At 37.2% G+C, this 16,736-nt stretch overlaps 1 protein-coding gene across 3 annotated transcripts in view; it reads right to left on the reverse strand.

The window, feature by feature from the left end:
- The window catches only part of THADA (THADA armadillo repeat containing), a 267,741-nt gene that overhangs the window by 200,140 nt on the left and 50,865 nt on the right, over positions 1-16,736 (reverse strand). For all 3 annotated transcript variants that reach the window (XM_081155905.1, XM_081155906.1, XM_081155904.1), the window contains exons 23-25: positions 6,766-6,898; positions 5,418-5,531; positions 2,798-2,920 (exon numbers count right to left, since the gene is read on the reverse strand). In XM_081155905.1, coding sequence (XP_081012031.1) covers positions 2,798-2,920; positions 5,418-5,531; positions 6,766-6,898 — 370 coding nt within the window. The remainder of the gene's footprint in view (positions 1-2,797; positions 2,921-5,417; positions 5,532-6,765; positions 6,899-16,736) is intronic.

Consider the following 16,736-nt stretch of genomic DNA (forward strand, 5'->3'; position numbering starts at 1 on the left):
TTCTTCACATTCATTGATTATGTTGATTTACAATTTTGGTGTATTTTAGGTTTTTACAAGGAAGGAAACATAACAATCAATTTATTAAATAAATATATGCATCATTATAGCCATGGTATTTTCTTTAGTAAAGCAAACAAATTGAGTAGAAACAAGGAGATTCCTTTATAACTAGTATTAAAAAGGAAGATTCCCCCCAAATAAAACTATAAAACTATAAAAACAAAACTATTTATGCAGCCTTTTGTGATACACATGTACATGTGAATACTAGACAGCTGTAAACCCACGTAGAGAAAACAGGAAGCGGGAATGCTAACAATGACTACTGTATGCCTGTACGGTAGTTCAAAGGTCTTTTACTTGTTCTATGCTTTCCTTCATTCAAAATTTCTGTAGTGCACGTGTTACTTTTAAAAAGGTCTCAAAAAAGGCTTTTTAAATAAACAAAGCATTCTTTTCTGATACTTTCATTTTGCCAAAAAGTTGGGAAGGTTACCAGGTTTCACTTTGCAAAAACCCTTTCACAGAGAACATTGCTTTGTTCACCTTGAACTAATGCCTCGAAGAAAATAATACTGATGTTTCTGGCAACCGGCTTTATGATCTCTATTGTTCCTGATGGTCAAGCCACATTCCTACCTCTGTGATTCAACTGAGGGCACACAGGTATTGCTCCACTTCCTGTAAAAGCATAGGGTAAACACTGTGTCCTCTGGCGCAGTTAGGCAATGCTCCTAGACAGAATTTCAGACAGCCGTCTTTATTACAGGAAGATGTACAATTTTCCAGGCAAGGGGTGGCAACCTTGGGGATTCTGTTTTACACTGGGCATCTGTGCCTTTGGCTGCGCTTCAGGGCACCGACTCTCGATTAGGGGTGCATCATGTAGTTATGAAATGGTTTGTGCAGCTAATTGGAAAGCTTACCTTTCTACAAAATTCTTCATTCTACAGGTAATGTATTAAGGTCTAGTTTTTCTCCTCTCATCTTGCCAAGTCTTTTTTTTTTATTTAAAGCCAGATACCAAACATCTGTAAGCCATAGGTTTGTCTCCTTTATTTTAGAAGGCATGATGACATAGGATAAAAATAAAATCATGGTGTTTCTCCCAAGAATCATGAAAAAACATGCAAGTTTTACTTGCTTAAATCCAACAACTATACTGGGTATTGCCCACTATCTTTAGGGTTCTGAATCAAAAAGTTTCTGGACAGCAATTATATTGCAAAAAAAAAGTGACTCAGTATTTAACCTCACCCATTTTAATGCTTTGAGTGTTTGTTTTCTCACCTTTTGATGGAGTATATTTATAGCAATCACTCAACACACTGATACCAGAGCTCACAGTATCCACAACAAAGAAATTAAGATACTAAGAGCCATTTTGCTTCCAGCTCAACATCACTAATCATCAGGGAAATGTAAATCAAAACCAGAATGAGATACCACTTCACATCTATTAGGATGGCTATTATTTTAAAAAATCCAGAAAATAACAAGTGTTGGCGAGAATGTAAAGAAAATAGATCTTCTGTGCATTGCTAATCAGAGCATAAAATGGTGCTACCACTATGCAATCTAGTTAAATATTCCTTAAAAAGTTAAACACAACCCGGCTGGGCATGGCTCAGCGGTTGAGCATTGACGTAGGATCCAGGCGATCGGGGTTCAATTCCCAGTCAGGGCACATGCCCAGGTTGCAGGCTCGATCCCCTGCAGGGGGCATGTAGGAGGCAGCTGATCAATGACTCATCACTGATGTTACTATCTCTCTCTCTCCTTCTCCCTTCCTCTCTCTGAAATCAATAAAGGTATAGTTCAAAAAAAAAAAAGTTAAACACAGAATTACCATATGACAAACACAAAAGAATTGAAAGCAGGGACTCTAACAGGTATTTGTACACCAATGTTAATGTTCACTAAAGCATTATTCACAATAGCCAAAAAGAAACAACCTAAATGTCCACCAAGAGATGAACAAATAAACAAAATGTCATATGTACATACAATAGAATATTATTCAGTCTTAAAAAGGAATGAAATTATGATACATGCTACAACATGGCTCAACCTTAAAAACACTATGCCAACTGAAATAATCCAAACACAAAAGGACAAATATTGTATGATTCCATTTAATATGAGGTACCTAGACTAGACAAATTCACAGAGACAGAAAGTAGAACACAGGTTCCAGGTGATAGGGGAAGGGAGGGGGGGGCATCTACTGTTTAATGGGTACAGAGCTTTGGTTTGGGATGATGCTCTCAAAATGGACAGCAGTGATGACTGCACAACATCGTGAATGTACTTAATGTCCCTGAATTGCACACTTAAAAATGGTAAAAATGGTGTATTTTTAAAAAGAGATAATTAATAGTTTAACCAAAAATAACAACATAGTATGGGCTTACAATATACATAAAAGCAAAATGTGTAACAGCACGAAGAACAGGAGGAGGAAATCAAGTACCACTGCCAGGTTCACACATCAAGTGAAGTGCTAAACTATCTCTTGAGGACAGACTGCGATGTTAAAGATACAGACTATAAACCCTAAAGCAATCCCTAAAATACAAAAACAAAGTTATGGCTAATAAGCCAACAAAGAGATAGTATGCAATCATAAAATATCAAGAGTGAAAATGTAGCTCGATCCAAGGATTTATCCTTTAAAGAAACTCCTTGATAAAATGCAGCACATATTTTTTATCATTCAGTGAATGATACAGTTTATTACAACCTACTCAGAAGTGTAATTAAGTCAATGAAAATAAATGACAAAGGCACTTACTGCCCAGACTGGTGATGTAAAGCCTAGGATTGCAGCCTTAGCTCCATCAGCAACATAAGGAATAATATTTTCTCCCAGACGTGTATCTCTGAACAAGGCTCTAAGAATATTTAAAGCATGAACCTAGAATAAAAAGTTCAAAATTAGTTGTGGGTTAAAGGCTGTGGTAATTCTAAATATGTACATACCTAATAGCATAGCTTCAAAACAAAAATATTATCAATTTACAAGAAGAAACAGACAATCCACAAATGAAACTGCAGGTTTTAATATAACACATCAATAATTGATAAATCCATTTTTACAAAGTTAGTAAATTTGAACGGTGTAATAATAATAATAATAAAAAGCTTGATCCAACAGACATGTAGAATCCTACACCTAACAGAGACAACACTGTTTTCATGAACCATTTACTTTTTAAAATGACCTCAAGCCTAGCCACAAATAAAGTTTAAACAAATACCAAATATTTAATATCTTGCAGATTATGACCTGATCATAGTGGAATAAAGTTGGAAATCTATTTTCTTAAAATACTTTTTAAACTAACACATTTTAAAATACTGGTCAAAGAAAAATATTTACTATTTAGAACTGGACAATAACAAAGATGCTACATCATCAATACTTGTGGGATGCATGTTGAGTGGAACTTAAAAAAATAAAAAAGACTAAACATGAATGTGCTAAGTGTCTGATTAAGACAATAAAAAAAGAACAATAAAGTCAAAATAGAGAAAGAAAATTAAAAAGAGTAGAAAATTTGAGAATAGCAATGATACAACTAAGAGCATTAACAAATTCAAAAGCTGATTCTTTGAAATAGAACAGCCCTGGCTCAGTCGGTTGGGTGTCATCCCACACACCCAAAGGTCGCCAGTTTGGTTCCCGGTCAGGGCACGTGCCTGGGTTGCTGGCTCGATCCCCGGTGGGGGGTGTGCAGGAGGCAGCTGATCAATATTTCACCCTCGTATCAGTGTTTCTCTCTCCTTCTCCTTTCCTCTCTCTCTAAAAATCAATTTTAAAAATCTTTTAAAAAAACAAACAGAAACTTCTGGCAAGACTAAGCAAGAAGAGAGAGAAGACAATAAGCAATATCATAAATACCAAAGGGGACATGAATATAGATATATCAGAGAATAAAACAAAAAATAATACTATGAATAATGCTGCCTTAGTCAATTGGAAAAAATTAAGACAAAATGAACAATTTCCTAGAAAAAAAGAACTTAAAATAAATCTGAGGAGAAACTGAAAAGCTAGATATATATTTCCATTATATAAAGAAAATCAATAGTTAAAAATCCTACCCACAGACCAAAAAGAAAAACAACAAACCAAACCCCAACAATGAAAAACATATACTCACTTTTTTTTTTTTAATTTCTTTTTTTTGTTGTTAATCTTCACCTGAGGATATTTTCCCACTGATTTTTTTTTTTTTTTTTTTTTAGGGAGAGTGGAAGGGAGGGAGGAGAAGGGGGGGAGAGAGAGAGTGAGAGAGAAAGAGAGAGAGAGAGGAACATCGATGTGAGAGAGACACATCGACCAGTTGCCTCCGGCGTGTGCCCAGATAGGGGCGGGGGGCGGGGAGACTGAACCTGCAACCCAGGTTGGTACCCTTGACCAGATATTGAACCCGGGACCCTCCAGTGCTCCAGCTGATACTCTAACCACTGAGCACACCGGCCAGGGAGAAGGAGTTTTCTTTTTCACATTTTATTGGAACATATCTTAAAATGATCATTTCTAAAAGGTGATTAATGAAATCATATGTACGTATTGTACATTTCAGCTTTCACTCTGTTTCCTGATGTAGCACAGGCCTCCCACAGTTGAGCAGGAATGTCCTATAATGAAGCACGTACTGAGAAAGCCTAGACAAGAAGTATCCAGCTATGAACCATTTACTGAGAAAGCCTAGGTAAGAAGTATTTGACAGGCATTTACCATGCTGGGGTGGGGTGGGGTGGGGTGGAGCAGGGAGGAGTAGTAACCCAACTTCATACACTAACATATACACATGCTTAACTTTAGCAGTGACTAAAAGGGACTAAATACTAGCTAAAATTAAAATCTTAATATACCAAAAGTCAAGCACTACATTTTAGGGATTCAACTGCTCAACTTAAAAATGTAGATCAACCTGAAGAAACACACATGAAATTTTAAGGTGACAGCACATTCAGTTTTAAATTCTGAGATGCAACAATAAATATTACAAAATATCTAAGTTGGATGTTTTCACTAGAGTTTAAAACTAGTTCATTTTGGTTAATATACAGGGTGTCCAAAAAAAATGTATACATACTTTAACAGCTGATGGCTGTAGATTCTCTTACATTTTGAAAATGAAATGTATTTTAATAAACACTTTATTCAAAGTGTATATACATTTTTGGGGACACCCTGTATATCAATTAAAGCAATGGCTTATTTTATGGATAGGAAAAACCAAAATGAAACAAAACAAACAAAATCTAAATAAGCTTCAAATGTCTGTCCTATCTTCAAGAGTTCTAAATCTTTAGTGGATAGTTTTTTTTTTCTTTTTAAGTATAGTAAAGATTTAAAAACCATTGCCTTCCTAGCAGGGTTTGTGTATTTCTATTATTACCTGGGGAACTGTACTCTGTGAGTCATCAGTAGGCCCAGCCAAAGAGATTAACTCTTTCATTGTTATTTTCAACAAATCCATTTTGCCTTTCTTCGGTTCAGATGCCAACAGTGCCTATGGAAAAACAACATAAAATTAACAAGGTTCTTATTTTGCTACTTCTCAGAATCAATCCCAAAATGCAAAATTCCCTTTAGAAAAACATGTGGTATCAAGCAACTTCATTAAGCCATGTGGACTTGAGCAAGTAGTTTAACCTCTCCATCTCCCAGATTCTTCATCTGTAAAATAAGGTAAAGATGATATCATGGGATCTCTAAGGTCACTTCTAGTTTGCTTGTTAATTATATAATTCTGAGAGGTTAAGAATGGCTCTTGTTGACAACTCTTTTAGGACCATAATTAGGTGGCAGGTCTCAGATAAAATAAAGTCAGTTTTAGTAACAAATTTACCCAACATGAAAATATTCTTAATTTAAAAAACAAAAACAAAACATCTTCTGGATAAAATTTATTTTGAGAACTTGGAAACTCACTGGAGATCGATCAGTTATTTAATTCTTCACAAAAGAGCCTCTATCTGGATACTATCAAATTGTAGCATTGGAAAATCCATGGGATAAAAGAAAATACTACAAACTCAAAAGGGGTCCTATATTTAAATTTTCATTTGTATTAAAAAAGAAAACACCCTCACACACACTCATTCTCATATGGAGAGGGGTTCGGGAGTCAGACTGCCTGGGCTCAAGTCTTAATTCTGCTCCTACTATCTCTGTGGCCTCTGGCAAGTCACTAAGTTTTATAAGCTCCAGTTTCTTCATCTATAATATAGAGACAATAACAGGACCTATTTCATAGGGCTTGAGGAAGGATTAAGTGAGATAATATATATGAAAGGAGTACTTATAAATGTTAGTGACTATTAGGATTATTTCATACACAAACATTTTATGGAAGCATTTAAAAAAAACTGTTAACCCTGGTTGCCTACAGTCTTAAGGGTTTTGAAACGAGAGGAAGACTATTTTTTTCTAATTCAAAAAAGGGCAACATGTGCACTTCCTGGAAGTGAGCAATGAATGTGCCACAGTGATGTCTACTTAACAACCAGGCAGAAATCTACACTACCCTCTGTTCATTACAAGGCTGACCTCTTAGAGGGTTTGTTCCAAGAACAGATCTGTCACAGGAACATACTGTCCACACATTAAAACAAAGCTACAAATGCTATAGTACTGAAAAGACAGAAATGTCTCTTACGCAATGCTCCCTCACGTCAAGCGGATCAGAATTCACTATTATCAAAAGACAAATAAACAAATGGCTATGTCCTGTGGATAAGTACCTGTATGTAGAAAGGAATTCCAGCGCTGCGCCTTGTAGCACAAAGTTTAGATGAAGGATCGCTGCATTTAATTTCCTCTAAAACGTTCCATAACCACTGTTCTGGTAGCTTTTGCAGATTCACATTAGGGCATCTAAAAAGCATATATAAAGCAAACATTTGGAATTATCAGGTACCAAAAGTTAAAAGTACAAACTATTGATACATATTAACACTGTTAGAAAAGAATACATATCTTTACATTTGGAGGAAGGAAAACTAAAAAATGTCTCACTTTCCACTTTTTACCCACTTTCCTCTTTCATATGGGTCTGAGGATTTGAAGTTATTTTAAAGACTCTATTCTTACAAAAGCATATAAAACATGTGTCTTGTCTGCAAAATAAGCTTTAATACTGAGGCCTGCACCCACATTCAAAATGTTCTAAAGATGGTCAATGTAGTTCTTGCAGATGTCCTTACTAGTACAGAATCCCAGAGTGCTGAAAAGGGAACATAACATATACTTTATGGTAATTTATGTCCTATAGTTATAGAGACGATACATACTCAAAGAAAACACATTTTAAAGTACATTTTAATAATCATTTTCATCTCTCTCAAAATGTGGACTACCACAAATAAAAATTTCCACAAATCCTATGGAGAATTAATAAAGCAAGTTATCTAGGAAGAGGCATAAACATTTTGAGGTTATTTGGACATTACTGTTAATGAAATTCTGTTCTATTATATTAATTGTTAATTTTAAAAAAATTTTAAGCTTAGGCCTTACCAGATTGTATGACATTACCCTAAGAAATAGCATATTCAGTGGTAGGTAGACACAATTATTTTAGGAAGATCATAATTGAATTTAACTGAAATTAATATATGAAAATAGCCCGGCCAGGCGTGGCTCGGCGGTTGAGCGTCGACCTAGGATCCAGGCGATCGGGGTTCGATTCCCGGTCAGGGCACATGCCCAGGTTGCAGGCTAGGCAGCCAATCAATGACTCTCTCATCGATGTTTCTATCTCTCTCTCTCTTTCTCCTTCCCTCTCTCTGAAATCAATAAAGATATATTTAAAAATATATATATATGAAAATAAAGAGATAAAGTCCAAAGGAAAAATAAAGTAGCCTCCTTTACCTGAGGGGGATATGTTCCAAGGCCCTGGGTGGATGCCTGAAACCACAATAGTACTGAACCCTATATACACTATGTTTTTTCCTACACATACATACCTATGATGAAGTTTAATTTATAAGTTAGGCAATTAACAACAATAACTAATAATAAACTAGAACAATTATAACAATAAACTGTAATAAAAGTTATGTGGATGTGGTGTCTCTCTCTTGAAATATCCTATGGTAGTGTACATACAGCGTGGATTTCGTGGATTCACAGGACAAAAGGATGATTCCCATCCTGGGAGGGATGGAATGGGACAGCACAGGATTTCATCATGCTACTCAGAATGGTGCACAATTTGAAACTTAAGAATTGTTTATTTCTGAAATTTCCATTTCATATTTCAGTCAGAGGCTAACCACTGGTAACTAAAACCCAGAAAGTGAAACCGCAGACCAGAGAGAACTAACATATCTCTTTTGTAAACTGAGGAAGACATTCTGCAGAAAGGTAACTCATTTCTAGTTTGTAGTGAGAATTAAGGTATCTTAGAAACAATGTGGGCTTTTTAAAAAATATATATATATATCTTTATTGATTTCAGAGAGAGGAAGGGAGAGGGAGAGAGAGAGATAGAAACATCAATGATGAGAGTCACTGATCGGCTGCCTCCTGCACACCCCCTACTGGGGATGGAGCCCGCAACCCGCACAATTGAACCCCGACTCCTGGATCCCTGGTCGATGCTCAACCTCTGAGCCACTCTGGCAGGGCTGGGCTTTCTATCTTTATTCTACTTTGGTGTAAGATAGACAACTTCAGTTTCTGACTAAACATTCCAAATAGCAACTCAAATTTAGTTATTTGTGTCTTGCATAGAACAAAATATATATAAATAATATTACTCTAAAGGAGACATTTTAGAAAGTTTGACATGGGCCTAAAAATATTATTTCAGCCATAAATATTACAATGAAATCTCCCTCCTCCCAGCAGGCTCTGTAATTTTAAAGGTTTCCTTTTAGCATGGTTTCAAATCCATCACCTCACCCCTGGCTTCTTCCCACTAACCCCCTCAGGCACTCAAACCAGCCATCGACAATCTGAACCACAAGACTAAAAGAAATTCAAAGGCATAAAAACCAAATGTAGAGTATAAACCTTATTTAGATTTCAACTTGAACAAAACAGATGTAAAAATGATATATTCAAGTAATAAAGAAAATTTATATGTATTACATATTGTGTGACACCAAAGAACTATTTACAGAATGTGCCAGTGGCATTGTGGACATGAAGAAAGTGTCCCCATTTTTTAGAATTGCATACTGAAGTGTGTAGGAGCAAAAATAAAATCAAGGATGTACTTTATTCAGCAGACTGGAATAAAAAGGCCAGATGAAGTGGATGTGGCAAAACTTCGATAACTGCTGAACCTGGGTGACAAGTAAAGGCAGTTCATTATATTACTCTCTCTACTTTTCACGTATATGTGTATTTATGTTTGAAATGTTTGTTTGATATCTGTTTCTTTGTTTAAGATTTATGTTTGAAAAATTTCACAATAAAAATAATCCTCCCACACTTTATTTATAGGGCTTGAAGTGACTTCCCATCAAGCAGGACAAATGCTTGTGTTTCATGGAATAGTTTATCTAGTTCATTACTAACACTGCCAGCTTGCTATACTCCTTACAAGTTGCCCAATCAAAAACTGAAATCAATGGCTAATCAGGGGAAAGAAAAAAATGGAGAATTAAAGCAAAAGTCATCTTTTTGTGATCTACCCATTCAAAAGAAAATTGGGGACACAGAGAGAAGCAAAAACTACTTGATCCAAAATTACAAGAGGATTTCATTTACTTTTCTTTTCTTTCCCACCATAGGACCACTGGCATTGTCAGCCTGGCTTATAGATAATGCTGTGGTCTAAGGTCAGTCTCCTGCAGGAATTCACTATGTAAGGGGGAAAGGCAACTGCAGGTGATGGGGTCTATTTTCTTATTTCCTCATTTTCTTATCAAGTGCACTAAAATACCAGTACAACAAATACTAGTTCAGTAATGCTCCTCAACACTGTGAGAGAGCTGGCACAGAGAGGTTCTAGCAAAGCCAGCCAATCTGAGAGGGCAGGTCTGGGATTGGAGTAAGCCGCCTCACCATGCATCACCCTTCCTTCTCTGAACTTAAAATGGATCTTGACTGTTAACAAATCTTAATTGAACTCATTTTCCATCTTGATCAAATCTTCTAGCTTGAAAGGTTGCCTATGACCCGGCCCCAACCCTTCTACTTGAATCTAACCTCAAAAGGTTTTCTAAACTTCTACAAAGATCTTCTGTTCTAGTAAGGTTGTTCATTTTGCTGCTCCCACCCTCCCCCCTCCCATATTCCCAACTCAGCATTTGCTTATGATCTCCACATTTATCTCTATCATTCAAATTGGTGAAACTTCCTCCAAATATTGCATCTCACAAGGACCATTCCTTTCTTGAAGCTTCTAATGTACTTAGAGCAACTACTAGACACAAGGTGTACAAGGGGTCAGCACAGTGAAATCTGTGCTGGACTTTGAAGGATGTGTAGGCAGAATGGTGGAAGGCCCCCTGTGGGGTTAAGAAAGGAGGTGATGAGATGACCGAGGAAAGAGCTTATGTAAAGGCCCTAGAGGCAATTCTCTAATTTAGATTCTGGGTTATTATAACTATAGACAGTTAACCAGACCTATTTATCCCTTTGAGTGTTGCATACCAAGACTAAAGATACTTGTTGAAACTGGGAATTTGAAAACAAAGGCCAGAAGAATGTTCAACAAGGTCAAGGCTGGCAAAGTACCCTCCACAGAGCCCTCTCTGCCCACTGCCAAGGATCCAGGAACCTCAGGAATTCTAGGAAATGCTCAAGGCACCAACTCCTACCATCCAGTCCAGACCTTCTTGTTCTGCTCTGTGATTCCCCTGGATCACATCAGCTTTTCTGCAGAATACCTCAACTGTCTGGTTTCCAATTTGGACTTTGCAGCTGGACCTTATTTCTCTAATTCCCTTGTATCCTAGTTCTGCATCTCTCCCAGGTCAGTCCTTCCCTCTCACCCTGCCCCCGAGCCATACGTGAGAATTGGTCCAATAATAGATACTCCCATCCTTTTAACTAAAATGAAACATGCTGTATTTTAAACAAAATCCTCTTACCAGTTTTGTTTAAATTATCATACTGAAAATATATTTGCCTGCCACTAAGGGAAGAAAAATAAACATTTATTATATGCCTATTACATATCAGATACGACACTAGGTTTTTCACACCTAATCTTACCTTGCAGCAAACCAATCAGTGAGAAGGCATTATTTTCCCCAGCTGACAGATGAGAGAATATATCACAGTGATTAGGAGGACAGCATATGGAGCCGTGATTTAGTTTAGAATCCTTGCTCGACCACCTAACAGCTGTGTGATCCAAGACAAGTTACAAAACCTCTCCATGTCCCACTCTCCTTTCTATGGGAGGATTAAACGAGTTTATGCGTGTAAAGTGTTTGGTAAGTTCTTAACAGTTGTTTTCTAAAATTATCTATTATGAGAAAAGCAAGTTTTAAAGAGTTTCAATTGAACTTCTGATAAAGATGGAAAAGTTGGTTTACATGTTGACAAGACCCCCCCACACACAACATGTATTCATAATAATCAAAATAGACAAACAGAACCCCAAAACCAACTGAGCTAAAAAAATAAATAAATAATAATGATTTGGGTAAAACCAGAATAGAAATGCAAAGCAGTGGGTGTGATGACAGCAGAGTTCTGCAGGGTTACAACTCTAGAAACAGCAGTGATGGAAGTCAGTTCTTATGGAGTAATTCACCTTACTCCTAGGAAACGGTGATTTTCAGCAGCCTCCTCTCCCATGAAAAGAGGTTGAAAAGGGGCTACTACTTGCCAGAGCTGCCTGGGGCTACAGAAGGAGGGAAAGCTGAAGGCCCAGGGAGACTCTGAACTAGGCTGACTACTAACTTGGTGACCAGATCTGTGATATCCCCAGTATTACTGCAGATGGGAGACCCAAACTGCCACTATCTAATCTAGTTCCTTGATAGAGAGGAATTAGGTAAGAGAGTTAATAAATAAAACAAAAAGGCTGCCAGTCATAGCCAGCAAACCAAAATTCAAAACACAGGAATAAATTTTATATTAAGAAAGACAATCTAAAAAAAAAAATCAATATATAGAACATAAATTCACTCCATATGAAACTTAATTTTATGGAGTAGTCTGACAAAGACCTTAAAATAACTTTAGAATACTCAAGAGATAAGTCAAGGAATAACTTCTATTTAAAAAGAGCAAAAAATTATGAAAAACACACAGTACTGAAGAACAGGCACTTATGAAAATAAAGATTCTGGAAATATGACTCAGCGAATTCACTTACCATGGCTCAGCAAAAATCAGTTATCATGACTTATCGAATTCACTTAACCGTGACTCAGCAAATGGTGTTCCATGACTCAGCAAAATAGCTGACCAGGACTGGTGAATTCGCTTACCATGACACTGGAAACTGCGGATCGTGACAGCAAAAGTGACTATCATGACTCAGCAAAATCCGGCCCTTCTCCCTCTTTTATGCAACTCCATAACTCAGACATATGTACTTTATTTGTTGATAACCTTAAAGATACTTACTAGGGTGTATACATATTAATGTTTGTACAATTCCCAAGATACCTTTTATTGTTATAATCATTTGGTTGGAGACTTTCAGGAAGAAAAGAAAAAAATATTTCTAGGAAGCACAAAATCCAAATTCCTTATCCTGGCTCACAAAGCCCCTATATATTTGGACAATTTCATCTTATACCATTTTGTTCTTTAAATACACCAAGGGCTTTTGCAATAGCTAAACCCATTGCTTGGAAAGCTCTTCCCTCAAAAGCTGCTGCTTCTTGTCATTCAAGCTTTGGCTTACTTTAGTGTAAGAGGGAAGAGAGACTTCCTAACCACCAAACTTTATCACATCAAAATACATGTTGCTATCTGATTGTTTCCTATTATTTTCTAGATGTCCTTTAAAATATAAACTCCATGATATCAGGATCACACTCTGTCCTATCTACTTCTCTATGCCCAGTATCTAGAACAGGGCCTGGAGCCCAATAGGGAGCTCAATTAACATTTGTTGAATAAATGAATGACCCATATAACTTACCAACTCCATTAAGTATGCCATTAAAAAAAACACACAGGTTGATAAAGGGGGTATAGTAAGCTCCTTCGCTTCCTTAAACAGGTGTAAACACATTCAGAATCTCTACATACCACGGTCATAGCACTTACAGGAAGATATTTTCCACTGAAATCCCCAAGTAGCCTAGCAAATCAACTCTCTTAGCCTAAATTCTACCCCAAGAGATTTTCCCCCAATATTTAAGAACAAAACCAAATATAGGGTTCAAAACCCAGTATAGGTCTCAGGTTCCCATAAAGTGTTATTTAACTGAGATGTGTACAGTTGTCAACATGGGGTAGAAACTATGTTTCAAATGACCAATGTTTCTAAATGTTAACAAATACAACATTTAATCCATATAAACCCTTTCCCTTCTTTCTTAAGGCCCTTTTAGGAGACCTCCTCCTGGATCCTGGCTTCAACTATTTTCTCTGTAGAGCTGACTCTTAGATACTTCCTCCAGCCAGTGGCCGACTTTCCCTGTCTGCCGGGAACAGAGAGGTTTCCCAGAATGCTGTTAAAAACGGGGGGGAATCCCAGGTCACTGATCTGCAACACTGATCCCTCCCCCAATCTCCTAATCTGTTATTTCCAACTGTCACTCTCTCTCTGGGCAGCCTCCCAACACCACCTCAAGCTCAACATGTCTAAAGTATTACCCTGCTGCCCATGAGGCCCTTCTTCTCTTGCCTTGCTTTTTTTGTTAGTGGCATTAATTATTCTTCCCATGACCTGGGATAGACAGCTCAGTAATTAGAATTTTTTCTTAGTCTTTCATTTCTGCCTTGTAAATTATCTAATTTATTTTTATAATCCCCCAAATTAAAATGCTAGACTGGTAGTTCCTCTAAGAACTATGTTTTACCAATATTTTATCTTCTATAATGCCTACCTATCACAAATTCCGATATAAAAGAGATGATAATAAACTTTTGTTGAACTGCTAATCTCTGAAGCAGTATGAAGTTCCAAAACAATTTTTGGATTCCAGTGCTGGCTCTGTCACCAATTAATCATGTGGCTTTGGACAAATCACAAATCTCAGTGCCTAATAACGAAAATAAAAACTATTATTAAAATGCTTTGAAATTCAATGAAATATTATTACCTGGGTTCCTATTACAAATGGAGAAAGCAATGACCCTAAATTCTCTATGTATCTGAAGCTCCTGATCAGAATGTCCGCAGAACACCTCATCATGGCCCCACACAGGCCTCAGCCCTGGTTCAGGTCTTCCTTCACATGATTCTCTTAGGTCTAGAGAGTCAAAGTTTCAAATATAGGCTTTAATAACTGTCTCTGGGTTTACAGCAACTCTGGCCTGCCACATCATTCTCTCAATGGCTAAACAGGGTGTTTCTAACAGTGCATCTGGCACATTATATTCTGTTGCATTATTAAACAAGGACCAGCTAGTGTTGGTGCCAGCTGCTGCACATTCGCTGTGCCTTCAGTTAGGCAAATAATTGCAAAACAAGGTGTAGCAAAAAAGGGCTGGAACTTGAAGGCTTCCCAATGCTGAAGTCACTGTGCCTATAAAAACACAATAGCCTAACCTAGAATTCTGACTAGTCAATGCACCGTCTGTTTACACCCCGCAAGGAAACATTACTTTATAAGGAAGTGATTTCAAAACTCCAGAGTTGCTGGTGTTTATGATAATGAAGGAACTCAGAGGTGAAAATGGAATCACACAAGGTTCCCAAGAACAATGCAAAAAAACCCCTAGTTGTTTGTTTTGGTTCCTCATCACACAATCCAGGGGTCAGCAAGGAAAAGGGAAAGGTTCCTGAGTACGGCAGTGCTTGATTCTTTGCGCCAGCTCTATGCAGTCACCAACCACAGCCGTGGGGAATTCCACTCCTGCTCCTGTTAGTGAGCGCCTCTCCGCTAAAAGAGCAGACATCCTCTTCGTCTGAAGGCTCTTTCGTTTTATTTCATTCCCATGTCAAATTAATACAAAATACACAGTGTCTTTAGTCTCTGAGTACATCATAAAAACTGTAACTTTCATACAAGGGATTCAAGGTTCTTCATAAACAACTCACTAAATGTTATTAATCCACAAAATACTCCTAAGAGATCAGTTTACCAGTTCTAAGGGAAGTTTACTAAAAAATGTATCCAACTTCCCTCAATCTTTCATAGCCCAGATTTCCCCAGTCAAGACACTAGAAAGCAGCACTGTACAATGAGCAGAATGCTGTGCTGAAAGCGGCCTTGGAAAGCTGAACCCTCTGTTTGTCAGAGCACACAGCAGGCCGGAGGGGATAAATGGTTCTCCTATTGTCAAAAAAGTTGGTAGATGGAACTCAGCTCTAATTTATATCTCAATATTCTTTCCTCTATACTCCAAGGGGGATGCGGTTAAGGGTGGGTGTGGGAGGAACCAGACCACTCTGGCTTTCCCGTTCATCACAGTCAAGAAGTGGAAGAAATTTTAAAACGTGTGAATGTGTGTGTGTGACAGAAGAGAGGCAGGGGGTTTTGTTGAACACCCCTCCCCCCCCATGCTAAGTGCTGTGTCCTGAGTCCCTACTAAAAGTAACAGGAATGAACAGGCCAGACCATAGCTGGTGTTTAGGCCTTTGTGCTGCCTTGAGCAGATAACTAGACCAAATTATTGTTCCATAAAAAGATTAGTCCAATTTCTACCCACAAAGCTATCTCACTCGGCAGTGAATAAGTATTCTAAGATAAGCATAAAACCCGCAGACTGAAATCAAATTACATATTCTGTATACCCAACTAACTGGTCATTAGACTATTTTGTGCCAATAAATCAGATTCTCTGACTACAAAGTGGTTTTCCAATGGCTTCATCCATCCACCTAAGTATGGTAACATAGAGCTATTTTTTGTTGAGTTCTGATTGGTTATATTATTATTAATTGAGAAATGTTACCTTTGTTTCCTAAAACTCATTCAGTATATTATTTTTCTTTAGAGGTTTTTCCAATATCCAATTATTTCATAAGCTAAATTCTCTACTCCATTCATTCTTTAGTCAAGTATTTGTTTATTATTTAAAAGTCCATGTTTATTATTTCAATTAAAATAAACAGTGGTAGGTGTGCAGGAAGGTAGTGTGCATGTGCACACACATTTTAAAGAGAACCCTGAAGCATGGAGAAATTTTACGCCTGAAAAATGATTTGCCCAAATGAGATCCAATGAGAAGCTACATATCAAGAGAAGCCATCTTAACTTCCCTCACATCAAACGTTGTTGAGGTTTACTGTAGGCTAAGACATAGGGGGGTATTTTGAAGCCTTGGGTACAGGCACAGACAATAATAATGATGACCAAATATAAATCGAATTACCAATCAGAAGGCCATGGGGGAAGAGCAAAATATGGTGGATTAAAAGAAATGGTTAGAAGAACATACCAGATTGTTGGTTCTCTTAATATTTAATATAAACATCCTCTGATCAAGTAGAAAAAAATTAATATTAAAAACTCTAGGACTTTACTAACAAAGATAAGACAGAGGTTTCTTACTGAAAACAAGATTCCTCTGTTACTGTGTCTAAATGATGGAGTACTACTATGAGAACTTTAAAAATGAGTATTCAAAGTTCCAGAAAGAAGGTAGTATTTGACTTAATTATGGTGTGGGCTTA

Source organism: Miniopterus schreibersii, assembly GCF_964146895.1.
Source record: "Miniopterus schreibersii genome assembly, chromosome: 13".
Lineage (NCBI taxonomy): Eukaryota > Metazoa > Chordata > Mammalia > Chiroptera > Miniopteridae > Miniopterus > Miniopterus schreibersii.